General features: G+C 45.1%; 1 protein-coding gene across 4 annotated transcripts in view; it reads left to right on the forward strand.

Annotated features, from left to right (window-relative positions):
* LOC137614325 (protein ELYS-like) overlaps positions 1–14,967 on the forward strand; it is a 138,594-nt gene that overhangs the window by 86,146 nt on the left and 37,481 nt on the right. For all 4 annotated transcript variants that reach the window (XM_068344082.1, XM_068344084.1, XM_068344085.1 and 1 more), the window contains exons 22-24: positions 895–1,098; positions 12,314–12,443; positions 13,114–13,216. In XM_068344082.1, coding sequence (XP_068200183.1) covers positions 895–1,098; positions 12,314–12,443; positions 13,114–13,216 — 437 coding nt within the window. The remainder of the gene's footprint in view (positions 1–894; positions 1,099–12,313; positions 12,444–13,113; positions 13,217–14,967) is intronic.

Genomic DNA, 14,967 nt, shown 5'->3' on the forward strand with positions numbered 1-14,967 from the left:
CAACCGTTTGGAGAAGCAAGTCGGTATTCGCGTCATTTTACTCAAAAGATGTCCAGACTCTTTACGAGGACTGCTACACACTGGGTCCATTCGTTACAGCGAATGCAGTAGTGGGTAAGGGTTCTACCACTACATTCCCTTAATTCCAATATCCTTTTAATCTGCTCTTGAAATGTTTTTTAATTGGGTTATACGGAAGGCTAAGAAGCCTTTCGCATCCTTTTTTGATTTGGCGAGTGGTCAAATGTCATTTCTTGAGAGCGCCCAGATTAGGGGTTTGATGAGGTCCTGTTGTATGGGTTGCAGCCCTTGATACTTCAGCTCCTGGGAGTCTTTCAGCATCCTAAGAGGATCGCTGGGCTTCGTGAGGAAGACAGACTAATATGGCAGAGTAATCGTCTAAGTCAACTTCCTTACCAGGTACCTATATATATTTGGGTTTTGTTATGATATAACTGTCAAAAACTCTAAGCATATACGCTGTAAACTTAATTAACTCTGGTCTCTACCCACCACCATGGGTGTGAATCAGCTATTATATATTCACCGGCTAAGTTAAATATTTAGAAATGATATTTTAATTATAAAATAAATTTTTGAATATACTTACCCGGTGAATATATAAATTAAAGGCCCCTCCTTCCTCCCCGATAGAGACCCAGCGGGATGAGAAGAATTGGGTCTGTTTACATGTATATGCGGTATCTGGCCGATAGTTGGAGCTAGTGGGCACACCCGCAACCTTCATAGCGATCGCTCGCGAGTTTTTGTGTTTTTCTGTCGAGCCGCCGGAGGCTCAGCTATTATATATTCACCGGGTAAGTATATTCAAAAATTTATTTTATAATTAAAATATCATTTTTGTCATATATTAATTTGCTGATTATCTTTCAGGGATATTTCTCAAGTAGTATTTCCTTCACGAATTATGGATTTGCATTCCCCATTGCGTAACGAGGATGGAGAGATTGGCCTCTTCAGTCCTGTTCCTAAGTTTAAGAGTCACGGAGAAAGTGGCCTTCTGGGTGAAGACATGACAAGAATGATGGAATCCATTCTCAGGAAAAGTGTGTGTGATGTTCGTGAAGAAGCCAAAAGGTCAGTTCTTTAAAGGATTTCTTTGTGCCCCATCTCGGCTATCACTTCCTCAAATATAACTTGATTCCACCGTGCTCCGGTCATGACTACCTTCTATAGTTCCAGCTTTTTAGAATATTTTACCTTTTTATCGACAATGTCCTTGTCTTTGCCGTATAGGATAAATATCCTAATTACCTATAATGAATCCTTGCTCTCTACTTAGGAAGACTTTTTCTTTCTTTTTATAGAATCAGGATGCTAACCCCCTGTTGGTATTTTCTATCAAGTAGGAGATATTTTTCTCAAAAATATGTTTGTTCCGACACAGAGACTTACCTTGAAACACTTTATAGGAGATTACTGGTAACTCCTCTCCGACGACCAGATTTTTACGTAGTTTCCCCCTACTTCCATGTTCTATACTGTCCTGAATAACGGGAAATAATATGACCTGGGGGCATTGCCCGGGCAGGTCGTCCGTCTTTGAGAAGCTCTCCCCAGTAAGTTTTCTGGTCGGTTCGTGAACACACGTGCTTCACGAAGCTCCTCATACTCCGTGCGATTCCCTTTGTGTTTAGTTCCACGTGCTTCCCACGTGATCGGGATCTCTTAGTGTGTGTTTAGTGCTTTCACTACGTGCTTTTGATTTCGCTTCCTTGTGCTTTCCTAGTGTTTTAGTGCTTTTCCTTTGTGGCTTGCTTGTGTCTACGGCCCTTTGTGTTGCGTTATGGAACACGTTCGCCGTTGTCCTGGGCCTAGGGCTGGTAGATCATGCGGGGCTTTTCTGTCTAAGCCCGAGGTTGACCCGCATACGTTGTGTACCTCGTGTAGGGGTAGAGCTTGTTCGCCGTCGGATAAGTGTTCCGAATGTGCCGATTGGCCCGAGGACCAGTGGATAAAATTCCGTACCAAAAAGAAGAAGGCATCGAAGAAGTCTCCTAGGAAGACTAGCGTTTCTTCCCCTGCGACTTCAGCAGGAGAAGGGTCAGGTAGGGTACATCCACCGTCCCCTACCCAAAGTAAGGGGCGAGGTAAGTCCAAGGAGAACATGCAGTTGGCTCCTCTTTCCCAAGAGAGGGAATTTGTGGGCGGTCCTTCGTTGGCCAAGGCAAGTCAAGCGGCCGTAAGTGAGTGTAGTGGGGGTCCGGGGGACGTGGCTCTCTCTCATAAGGGCCACGTCTCGTCGAGGGACCCCATGTGGTCTAATAGTGTCCCTTTTTCTTCATCAGGTTCCTGGGTGGAAGTTCCAGGGTCATCAGCGACGAGTGGTGGCGTCGGCAGAGAGGAGTCCCCGCAAGAAGATCCATTGGCTTGGGACGTGCCGAGGACTCCGATGAGGTCCCCACTGGACATGGAGGAAGGCCTTGGCGGGGCCTTCCCCGGTTTGGCGGGCCCGTCGGGATGGTTGCCGCCGAAGACTTCGCTACAGGAGAGTCTCCCCATTCCTTCTCCGTCAGGGGTACGGCGTAGCCCCAAGAAAACGCAGTCACGTGCTAGGTCACGATACGGAGGTCAGTCTTTCTCGTCAGGACGTGACTCTTCGGATTCGTCAAGCAGTGAACGGAGGAGACGACAGAGGAGGAAACGAGATCGGTCGGTGCGGAGGAACTCCCCTTTGCGGTCTCCCACAAGATCTCGGGACAGGGTGAGTCCCAGTTCCCCTCCTCCCAAAAGCAGGAGAACAACTCCCCCAGTAGGGACGTGGAAAAGAGGTCGGTCTGTGCGGAGGAACTCCCCTTCGCGGTCTCCCACAGGATCTCGGGACAGGATGAGTCCCCGTTCCCCTACATCCAAAAGCAGGAGAACAACCCCCCCAGTAGGGACGCGGAAACGAGGTCGGTCTGTGCGGAGGAACTCCCCTTCGCGGTCTCCCACAGGATCTCGGGACAGGATGAGGCCCCGTTCCCCTACACCCAAAAGCAGGAGACCAGTCTCTCCGAAAGGGACGTGGGTGTTTGTCCCAGAGAACAATTTTAAAGTCTGTTCCAAACCTATTGGTTCGACACATGAGCGGGCAGGAGACAGTTCCCCTAGAAGGACTTCCACATCCCGCGTCAGGGAGTCACCAGATGAGCGAAGGGCTACATCTTGCAGGCCTAAGACCCGTCCTGGAGACGTTTATCCCGACCAGCGCAGGGGGCCGTCGTCTAGGACGGGCAGCCTCGACAGGTCTCCCCATCGAGACCCCAGAAGGGGAAGGACACCTCCGTCGATCTATCTCACGGAGGACACCGTTTCACCGAAAAAGGCCACGAAGAGGAGAGGTACAGCGGACGTCGAAGATAGAGGGAACCGTGGACCCCGCCATCACGGCAGAGACCGAGATCACGATTCGCCCCGTCGGTCGGAAGGAGGGGAGGGCGAGTCGGCGGTGACGGAGGACTCAGCGTACAGGAGAGTCCTTGCGTTAATTAGGGGTTATAACAACCTTATAGAACCCGCCACTCAAGAGGAAGAACCCTGGACTTCAGGCCTGAACAAGTTCATAGCGGTCCCCGCCCAGAAAAAGTCTTCTCTCTCTCTCCCTGAGGCCAGTAACGTGGGGATTGGGAAGACTCACATTGATAAGGTCATATCCCGCAATAGCGACTCCTGCAGGGCTCACAGCTCAGCAAAGCTCCTACAGGGTTTGAGGTCGCAGTCGAAATACTACTCTTTAGAAAACAGGCCGACCGGTGCGTGCAAGACCGAGGAAACCATAGACATCCTGTGCCAGGGCATCTCCGACGGGAGGGCATCGGCAGCATCTACCTTCTTCTCCTCTTCCGAGTCGGCAATGATGGAGGAGATGTCCAAGGACTTAGTTAATGTGGCCTCCTGGCTGGATTGGTGGGCCACCACCCTAGTAGGCACCCAGATTCCTACAGACTCCATGGAACCTGCAAAACGGGAGGCTCTGAATGAGTTGCTGGGGTCAGGTAGCCGCGCCCTTAAATTCCTGACCTTTCAGTCTTTGGCTCTCTCCGCAAATTGGATTCTCCGGAGAAGAGACGCCCTAGTCAAGAACCTTCCCATTAAGATTCCTGACAGGGAAGCTAAAGCCTTGAAGACCTGCTCCGTCTGGGGGGAGCAACTTATTCCGACGAAGAAGGCGGAAGAGGTCGTGGAGAAGTTGGCCAAAAAGAGGGATCTACCTACCCTGAAGCCACAGGCGGCACGCCGCCCCATCTTCAGGAGGACAGTGACAGAAGCACCCATGGCCGCGCGTACCACACCAACTCAAGGAAGGAGGGAACCCTCGTCAGGACAGTGGTCTTCCTCTGTGGTTCCCCCCCGAAGAGGTTCATCTTCTAACCCCCCAACGTATAGGTCTTCTTTCTACTCCTCCAGGAGGGGGAGAACAGGCCGTTCTTCCCGTAGGAGATAAGATGGGAGGCCCCCCTCCCCTGCCAAAGCCTCAGGTAGGGGGATGCCTCAGACTCACTTGGCAAGCATGGAAGCTCCACGGAGCAGATCCGTGGACAGTTACAGTACTAAAGGAGGGCTACAGGATCCCCTTCATGGAAGAGACACCCCCCCTAGTTCCAGCAACGCAGGCAGACTGGTTGGTGCCCAAGGACCTGGCGAAGAGGGCAGCGTTGGACGGAGAAGTCAAGACGTTGTTGCAGAAGGGAGCTTTAGAAACAGTGACATTCCCGGGTCCGGGGTTCTACAGCCGCCTGTTCCTAGTGGAAAAAGCGACAGGAGGGTGGAGACCTGTAATAGACCTGTCAGCCCTCAACAGGTTTCTCAGGAAGGTGACCTTCAAAATGGACACTCCAAGAACGGTCATGGCGTCCTTGAGAGAGGGCGACTTTATGATTTCTATAGACCTCAAGGACGCCTACTTCCAAGTGCCCATTCATCCGTCGAGCAGGAAGTTTCTCCGGGTCAAGTGGGGTACCCAGGTGTTACAATTCAAGGCCCTATGCTTCGGTCTTTCAACAGCCCCCCAGGTATTCACGAGGGTCTTTACGACGGTCTCCATATGGGCCCACGAACGGGGCATTCGACTCATCAGGTACCTGGACGACTGGTTACTCCTTTCATCCTCAAAGGAAGTCTTGAAACAACAGGGCGAAGATCTTCTTCAATTGTGCAAGACCCTGGGCATCGTGGTCAACTTGGAGAAATCACAACTAACCCCATCCAACAGGAGGACGTACCTTGGAATGGTCCTGGATTCGTTACAGGTCAAGGCATTCCCAACCACGGAAAGGCTGGACAACCTGGATCGAGTGCTCCGGCCCTTCCTTCTGGGTCGCCCCAGAAGAGCGCAGGATTGGCAAAGGTTGGTAGGGCACCTGGTGTCCCTAGAGAAGCTGGTACCTCACGGGAGACAGAACTTAAGGGTGGTTCAATGGAACCTGAAAGAACATTGGAACCAGAAAAGTTCCCCGGACATTGTGGTCCCTCTCCTTCAGGAGTCCAGGAAGGCCTTGGAATGGTGGCAGGATCGGTCGAACACCCTAAGGGGGATGCCACTGTCCTCCCAACCTCCGGAGGTTCTTCTCTTCACGGACGCATCGAAGGACGGGTGGGGAGCCCATCTCCGGGAAAAGACAGCAAAGGGGGCGTGGTCAGAGGGGGAGAAATCCCTACACATAAATATCCTGGAAATGAGAGCGGTCCAAGAAGCCTGCAACCACTTCGAGGAGGACATGAGAGGGCATTCGGTGGCCCTAATGTCAGACAATGCAACGGTGGTGGCTTACGTGAAAAAGGAGGGGGGACTGAGATCAAAAGAGTTGTGCGAACTAGCCCTTCAAATCCTAAAATGGGCGGAACAGAAGGACATCATCCTGACGGCAAGGTTCATTCCAGGGAAGAACAACGTCCTAGCAGACGGCCTCAGCAGAGTGGGGCAAGTGATAGCAACAGAATGGTCCCTACACCCACAAGTGGCAAGCTACATTATACAGATGTGGGGATCTCCGGTAATGGATCTGTTTGCAACAAGGTTGAACGCGCAACTCCCCGTATTTTGTTCTCCCGTCCCAGATCCGAAGGCGGCAATGGAAGACGACTTTCAGCACAAGTGGGACGGACTGGACGTGTACGCCTTTCCCCCCTTCTCCCTGATAAGGCAGGTCCTCAACAGAGTAAGAGCAGCAACCAACCTAAGGATGACTTTGGTAGCGCCTTGGTGGCCGGAGAGAGAATGGTTCGCGGACCTAAGGAACCTCACCGTCCTACCTCCTTGGCCTCTACCCGGCAGGTCAGACCTATTAAAACAACCTCACTTTCAGCGGTTTCACAAAAACCCGCAAGCCCTTCGTCTTCACGCCTGGAGATTATCCAGCGGCTCCTGAAGAAGCAAGGGTACTCCGGCAGGACAGCCAGGAGGATGTCGCTATACCTGAGGAAATCATCCACAGCCGTCTACCAGTCTAAGTGGGCGGTATTCGTGAAGTGGTGCAGGGACAAGAAGTTAGAGCCCTTGGAAGCGTCAGTGCCCGTGATAGCCGACTTCATGGTTTATCTCAGGGACAAGTTAGACATGTCAGTTCCAGCGATCAAAGGAGTTCGGGCGGCCCTGGGTCAAGTCTTTCTTCTCAAGGGCATAGATCTCGGCTCCTCCAGGCATATCTCCATGCTTATCAGAGCGTTCGAACAATCATGCCCCCCTTCCGCCCCTAGAATCCCGAGTTGGGACTTGGCGCGAGTCCTAGATATGTTACGGAAACCACCATTCGAGCCCTTAAAGGACATTGATGACAAGAATCTCACACTCAAGGCGGTCTTCTTGCTAGCATTAGCCTCGGCTAAGAGGGTGGGCGAGCTACACGGACTGTCATTCGAGGTGGAGCACACTAGGGGATGGAAGGAAGTAACCTTTAAGTTTGTCACATCCTTCGTCGCCAAGACTCAGAACCCCTCGGTGTGGGATCCGAGGTTTGAGAGTTTTTCGATTCCGGCAATCCCGAATAAAGGAAACCCGGAGGACCTAAAATTATGCCCGGTCAGGACTATTAGGAAATACCTTAAGAGAACGGCAAACCTCCGCCCGTCTATCAAGAATCTCTTCGTCTCATGGGGAAAAATGAAGAAAAACATATCCAAAAATACGGTTTCGTTCTGGCTCAGGAAAGTGATCACGCAAGCCTACTTAAAACAAGGTCTTCCTACACCGGGGAAACCCAGAGCTCACGATGTTCGGGGCATTAGCACCTCTCTAACGTTCGAAAAGAACATGTCAGTAGCGCAGGTTCTTCGAGCGGGAACTTGGTCCAACCAGTCGACCTTCACCGCACATTATCTCAAGGACTGTACGAGAAAGTCTCTAGACGGGTTTTCTATCGGGCCGGTCATCTCAGCCCTGCATTCGGTTTGACGGCTCAAGCCCCAGGCTCAATCGCGAAACATAAAGTATCTAGACACAAGGAGCCGAGTTCTATTTTTCCCCCCTTTTCTATCTTTCTCGTACCGTCAGTCGTCATCAAGAAATATCGCTCATTACACAAGACGAAAATTCGCCATATCAAGCACAACGAAGATATTGCAGAAGGGTAAGTGTTATACCACACTTAATGAGTCTTTTACGTAGTTTTCCCTACTGTCCATCGGGGTCAGGGCTAAAGGGCACTCCCCCCTCCTAAGGTGTAAGTCTCCTATAAAGTGTTTCAAGGTAAGTCTCTGTGTCGGAACAAATCACAAATTTTAAGTAATTTGTATTTTTCCTAACAATACTTACCGAAGAAACACTTTAGGTTTAGGGCCCCCCCAACCGTCCCCGCAGTGCCCCGCTGACCTCGTGGTTTTGTTCATTACATAAAACTTACTGGGGAGAGCTTCTCAAAGACGGACGACCTGCCCGGGCAATGCCCCCAGGTCATATTATTTCCCGTTATTCAGGACAGTATAGAACATGGAAGTAGGGGGAAACTACGTAAAAATCTGGTCGTCGGAGAGGAGTTACCAGTAATCTCCTATAAAGTGTTTCTTCGGTAAGTATTGTTAGGAAAAATACAAATTACTTAAAATTTGTGATTTTAAAAATCACCTTACAGCCAAGGACAGTGTCAATTTTAGTCTATGGTGTGCATACAGCTGGTGGTTTCATATATGCTGTGACTGTAAGCTGAACAATAATTTTTATCTGTTGTAGTGCAATCTTTTTATAATTGGTACACAGATTACTTTATAATGATTAGTATCTACTTTACAGTTACCAGAAACTTGTCTAAAGTAAAAGTACATGCCTGTAGTCATTCCTCCTTGCAGAATATTTCATGCTCCAGTTTCATGTGCCTGGGTAATATGATTAACGTGGAAGACTATTATCTTGATATTTATTGCTGCATTCGTTAAAGTTTTATCAAAATTTTAGTATTACAGTATACAATTAATAAATACATGCAGTGCCATATACAGTGTAAGTTTTCTACCATAAGCTCAGATTTTAAATAGATCAAAGACATCTGACTTCTGGTAATTTTGGAAGATTATGTAAATAACACTGATGATATAGTAGTACTTGATGAAAAATTAAAGGTAGGCGTAGTGTTTAACATGGCATGCTGGAAATAGTTTTTTTCCTACACAATACTGTACAAGAGTTGATGGGAGAAGTACTAGAGGAAGGCCAAGGTTTGGGTGGATGGATGGAGTGAAAGAAGCTCTGGGTGATAAGAGGATAGATGTGAGCGAGGCAAGAGAGCGTGCTAGAAATAGGAATGAATGGCGAGCGATTGTGACGCAGTTCCGGTAGGCCCTGCTGCTGCCTCCGATGCTTTAGATGACCGCGGAGGTAGCAGCAGTAGGGGATTCAGCATTATGAAGCTTCATCTGTGGTGGATAATGTGGGAGGGTGGGCTGTGACACCCTAGCAGTACCAGCTGAACTCGGTTGAGTCCCTTGTTAGGCTGGGAGGAATGTAGAGAGCAAAGGTCCCCTTTTTGTTTTTGTTTCTTTGTTGATGTCGGCTACCCCCCAAAATTGGGGGAAGTGCCATGGTATATGTATGTATGTATGTAATACTGTACATACCTTGGACCTTTAATAGGAATATGACTTCAGCTTAGCTGGAACTGGCTGTTAAGCTTTTAATGTGGTAAACACAGCTGTAAGCCCCGCCCTCTCACCAGGTAGCGTAACCTTCACTTTGACTTCGGCTGCCGATGAGTACTGATGCACTATTTGCCAATCGCACCTGGCTATTTTAATTTTTTGCCTTTCCTTTCAGTTTGAATATTAGTCTTGCAATCTTGTCTGATGGATATTACAGTTGGAATTGTTATCTTCCTTATAACTGTAATTGGTTTATAGGTACTGTTTAACCTGCCAGATTTCCAGAGGTGACAGGTGTTGCTATCCTTTCCATCGTGTATGTGGCTGACAATATGAGCCAAAAGGTGGTTTTCTTTGAACATCGCTGGACCTCCATTGGTGAACTGCTGCTAAATGCCAGGGGAGGGGTGCTGTGTCTTCCCTACAAGTGTCATCTGTGGCCTACACAAATTACACACACACACACACACAGATCCATTTTATATATAGTAATGTTGTGCTAGATTCACTCAATCACCAGGCCCTCGGAGTATGATCAGTAACTCTTATTTTCGTACTTGGCCGAAAGGCTTTTCACTTTCCTGGTATTGCCATCAAAGAACCTGTTATCACCTCCCAGTTGATTCAGAACTCCAGTTCCTGAATGGTTTCCAGTAAGCTGCTCTTCCATTCCTGGGAATTAGCAGCATGTATGTTGCCTTCCAACATATCAGACCCTCTAGATACTTTAACTTCTTGACAGGTAGTGGGTTGGCCGTGGCACCAGCTACCCGTTGATACTACCGTTAGAGAGTTATTTGCTCCTTTGATTGGCCAGACAGAACTACATTGGATCCTTCTCTCTGGTTACGGTTCACTTTCCCTTTACCTACACATACACTGAATAGTTTGGCATATTCTTTACAGATTCTCATCTGTCCTTATACTCCTGATAACACTTGAGATTACCAAACAATTCTTCTTCACCCAAGGGGTTAACTACTGCACTGTAATTTTTCAGTGGCTTCTTGGTAAGGGTAGAAGACTCTTTAGCTATGGTAAGCAGCTCTTCTAGGAGAAGGACACTCCAAAATCAAACCATTGTTTTGTAGTCTTCGGTAGTGCCATAGCCTCTATACCATGATCTTCCACTGTCTTGGATTAGAATTCTCATGCTTGAGGGTACACTCGGGCATACTATTCTATCTAATTTCTCTTCGTCTTGTTTTGTTAAAGTTTTTATAGTTTATATTGGAAATATTTAAGTTTTTATAGTTTATATTGGAAATATTTATTTTAATGTTACTATTCTTAAAATATTTTCTTTTACTTTTTCCTTTCCTCTCTGGGCTATTTTCCCTGTTGGGGTATCGGGCTTATAGTATCCTGGTTTTCCAACTAGGGCTGTAGCTTAGAAAGTAATAATAATAATAATAGTAATAGCTCCTGTCTTACCTAACTCAGTCTGTGGATGAATTCATTTATTCATGTTACTTTAAAGGGTCATGAGTGCAACACCTGGGTGGCATCCGGATTTGCTGATGCTCTGCTATGAGCGGGTAGAACTATCCTGCTAGTGGCATCTTATAGAAGGGATTTTGTCACTGGACGGGCCCCTCTGCAATAGTTTGCTTTATTTTCCTTCGCTGAGAAAGCCCCTCTTAGTCTCGCCTGAAAAGGCTATCACACAACTTTTAACGAGACCTCAGACTGAAACTGAAGAGCTCAGCCTTCAGAGGACCAGTCTGAGCTTAGGAGTAGTTTCAAATGGTCTTTCTGTTTAAGGAACTTGAGTCTCTTAGGGATATTGCCAGTGTTTTTTGGTCTTTCAAGCTGACCCTCCTGTATGGTTGATCGACCATCATAAGAGCTGACCCTTACACTACTCTTGAGCCTTGGCCTAGTAATTAGAATGAGCATACTGAATGACATGTCAGATGTCATGAGTCATTCTCATTGAAGGGAGGTCTTCTACTCCTTTGTCCAGAGGTCATGTCCCAGAGCCAGCCTTCTATCCTGGCACAAATCCAATCTCTTTTAGAAGGGTGTAGAATGACACTGTACTTTGAGGATGCTACGTCACTGGTTAGAGATCTTTGATACACTTGTGGAAGCTCAAAGACTTCCCCAAGCCAAAAAGTGGGATAGACATCCAAGAACATTGCTTCTTCTGACTCATGCTACCTCAGCTGTGCTGACACTATGAAATTCTGGAAGTATCAACTTGCTTCAAGCACTCAAAGTCATGGATATCAGATCCTTTCTAACCTTCAGGAAGAACCTGTTAGTAGTGCTAGTCCTGAAGGTAGGAGTCTCACAACGAACAACCCTTGCTGTTTCACTAGCCTACCCATGGGAGTTTACCCACAGATTCCTGGAGAACCCTATCCTTGGTCCTGCAGTAGTTACTCAACAAGCCGTTTTGTGAACCTAGCAACTCGTCCCAAGACGAGAGTTGCAACGTAGTCTCCAAGGAGAGATAGAATATCTGGAAGTTCTCCTCGGTCTTATTTCTGATTTGGGTTGAAGCAGTGACTTCATTATGTTTGACTAGTTCTGTAATGAAGCTTTGCCACCTTCCTCCCAAATGAGGGAGAGGATGGATGGAATATATGCTCAATTCCTCATATGACCACATGTTCAGACAATATTATTACGGATATAGGTTCCTCCACGACTGTCTACCAGTCTCTTGGTAGGGATCTTACCTAAGCACATGCGACATCTCCTTGCTCAGGTTGTTTAGATGTTGACAGGAATCATCAGTTTCTCTCTTCTCCAAGACCAAAGTGCTTTGATATTTCTTGGGTCAGGAAACTAGCATAGGTCGGTAGGGAATTCCACCTTTCCTTGGGATGAGTCTCCTATTAATGGTCGAAGGTTTGTATTACGTATGGGAATAAATCACAAATTATTTTATCAATTTGTATTTTTCCTAACTTTACAAACCTGAGACCTTTGGTTACACTTCCCATCTCAACCAACCACAACTCCTAGGTTAAGGTTACGCTACCTGATGGGTGGGCGGAATCTACTCACCACCCGGCAGATACTACTACTAACTAACATTACCTCGTTAAAAGTTTTAAGCAAGTTACCAGCCTCGGTGAAGTCATACTTTCATTAAAGGTGTCTGGTTTATATAGTTAGGAAAAGTGCAAATTGATTAAAAATTATGTGATTATTCTTAGTACAGGATTTAGTAGACTAGGAAATTTATTAAATGTGGAAAATTTAAACCTATTTGTTTTATGTTGAATTCCAGTCCTGCACAGACTATATCTGCAGATCTGTTATCACTTCTTAGAACTCCAAAGGTTTCTCACAAGAAGAGGCAGTCAATGCGTGGTGCTGGTGATTCTTTACTCGCTGATACTCCACAGTCAATTCTCAAGGTTAGTTTTGTATATACTCCATATAATTACATTTATTTATCCAAAAACCTTGCAAAATCATTTTTCATGATGTAAAGGGTCTGATGCCCTTTGGCTTTAAATGAACCACGTAGACTTAATTATGGATTACCTTAGTTTGAAGACCTACAGTAGTATGTAAATAAGAAACATTTAAAGAAAAAGTCTGAATATAAAACTCTTTGGAAACCTATGGACTGCAGTGAAAAGTTTTTAATGATCTATGTATACATATAATGTTTACAGTCCATGATTCTATATAAATCCCCTATACAATGAATTTTCACTTTATCACCCTTGTTCATGATGAAAGTTTGAGATAAAATGAATTCTCTCCATTGTCCCCTCTTTTCAATGTTTTATTCCTAAATTTGGATCTGCTTTAGTTCTTAATCTATTGAAATGATTTTCCATGATTTTTTGTGTTTTCCCCTTCCTCCCTTATGTCTGCTACTCCTGACTAACTTTTCCTCAGCACTTGTGATCACAATTCTTAAACTGCCTTCCTTTTTCAGATATCAGTCTGTCTTTTAGGCTTTGATTATACTGTATTGTACTGATATTGGCTTCAAGTGCATGTAAATTAATGATGGGGAAATTATAGATTACCTTTATTGCTGTGTGTTGATCACTGCCTTTTAATATATTTAAGGTGAAGCAAACCATACTGAAGCCAATTAGTCCTGCCTCCAGTGAGACTTCCCTTCCATCAGTCTTCCCTCGAATTGCAACTAGTGCCAGGAAAAGTCAAATGGGTATGTGTACTTTTTTTTTTTTTTAATGTACAGTAGTAATTATTATTACTGATATTAGAAGTAGCCAAGCTACAACCCTAGTTGGAAATGCAAGATGCTACAATCCCAAGGTCTCAAACTTGGGAAGCAGCCCTGTGCGGAAAGGAAATAGGGAAGTATCGAATAAACAATAAATGAAAAGTGATAAAAAATATAAACTATGAAACGATATTTATGTCTGCATACCTGAGGCAATAGAATTTCATTCTTTTGTTTTTGGTATAGAAGAGATGCTTGTTTTTTACTTTACCAGAAATTAGTTCTTTGCTGATGTTTAAGAAATTTCATAAGGAAATTATGAAATTTGAATGTTATTACTGTTCTTAACATATTTATCTTTGCCAATGAAGTTGGAAGGAGGTTATGTTTTTGCCCGTTTGTGTGCGTGTGTTTGTGAACAGCTTCCTGGTCACACTTTTTATCGTTGAGTAATGAAACTTTGATGGATTAACTGTAATGTGAAAAGCTGGAAATAATTAAATTTTGGAAGATCAAGGTCACGATCAAGCAAAATGTCCAATTCCCGTAATCAGCCATAAGTTTGGACATTGTTGTCACAGAGACTTCAAACTTGGTTCATATTTGAGTGTGTGAAAATCCACGCCAATTAATACATGTTAAGAGGAAAGGTCAAGGTTGAGTAAAAGGTTGAGAAATAAGCTGCTGCGGCAGAGGTCTGCGTTCTACTGAATGCCCCTCTAGTTCCCTTCTCCAAAGAAGTTAGTAGTTTATGTTTTCGCCCCTGTTTGTGTGTGGGTTTGTTTGTGAACAAGTTCCTGGCCACAATTTTAATCGTAGAGTAATGAAACTAGCAAGGCATAAATCTTGTGTAAAAAGCCGGAAATTATTAAATTTGGAAGATCAAAGTCAAGGTCACAGTCAAGCAAAAGGTCCAATTCATGTAATCAGCCATAAGTTTGGACATAGTTGTCACCGAATTTCAAACTTGGTTCATATTTGAGTGTGAAAATCTGCGCCAATTAATATATAAATGTTAAGGTCAAAGGTCAAGGTCGAGCAAATGGTCGAGAAATAACCTGCTGCGGCGGAAGTTTAAGCTCTACTGAGTGTCCCTCTAGTTTATATTCTTATTCATTACTTCTTGTAGCCTATATAGTTTATTTATTTATTTGTTTCATTTCCTCAGTGGGCTATTTTTCCTTGTTGGAGCCCTTGGGTTTATAGCATCCTGTTTTTCCAACTAGGGTTGTAGCTTAGCAAGGAATAATAATAATTATACCAATATATTATGTTTTTTTTTCCATAGGATGCTTAATGTTTCTTTGATGTAGGCTGTGTTTTATTTAGGTATTTTAAAACTCTCTTACTTTTTTACTCGTTTGTATCCATTAAAATAAAAAAAAATCATGATATCTGGTACTTTACCTTAGAAATTTTATACACCTGTAGAATATTGTTTCATAACTAAATATTGAAATAGTAATAAAATTAAAGAATACTGTAATCTTTACAAGTTGGGAATTTTATTGTATATGAATCTAAGTAATTCATTTAAATCTCCCATGTTATTGTTTTTCAAAAGCACAACATTTTGTCGATTGAGCAATTTCCTGGGTCATTGGGTTTAAAAGATTTGGTGTCATACTAGAGGTGAAATGAAAGTATAGTTGAGTAATCCATCACCATATCGCAGTTCACCTATCCCTCCCTCAGTACATCTCCGATTTATAAATATATGTAAATGTATATTG

Source organism: Palaemon carinicauda, chromosome 20 (genome assembly GCF_036898095.1).
Source record: "Palaemon carinicauda isolate YSFRI2023 chromosome 20, ASM3689809v2, whole genome shotgun sequence".
NCBI lineage: Eukaryota > Metazoa > Arthropoda > Malacostraca > Decapoda > Palaemonidae > Palaemon > Palaemon carinicauda.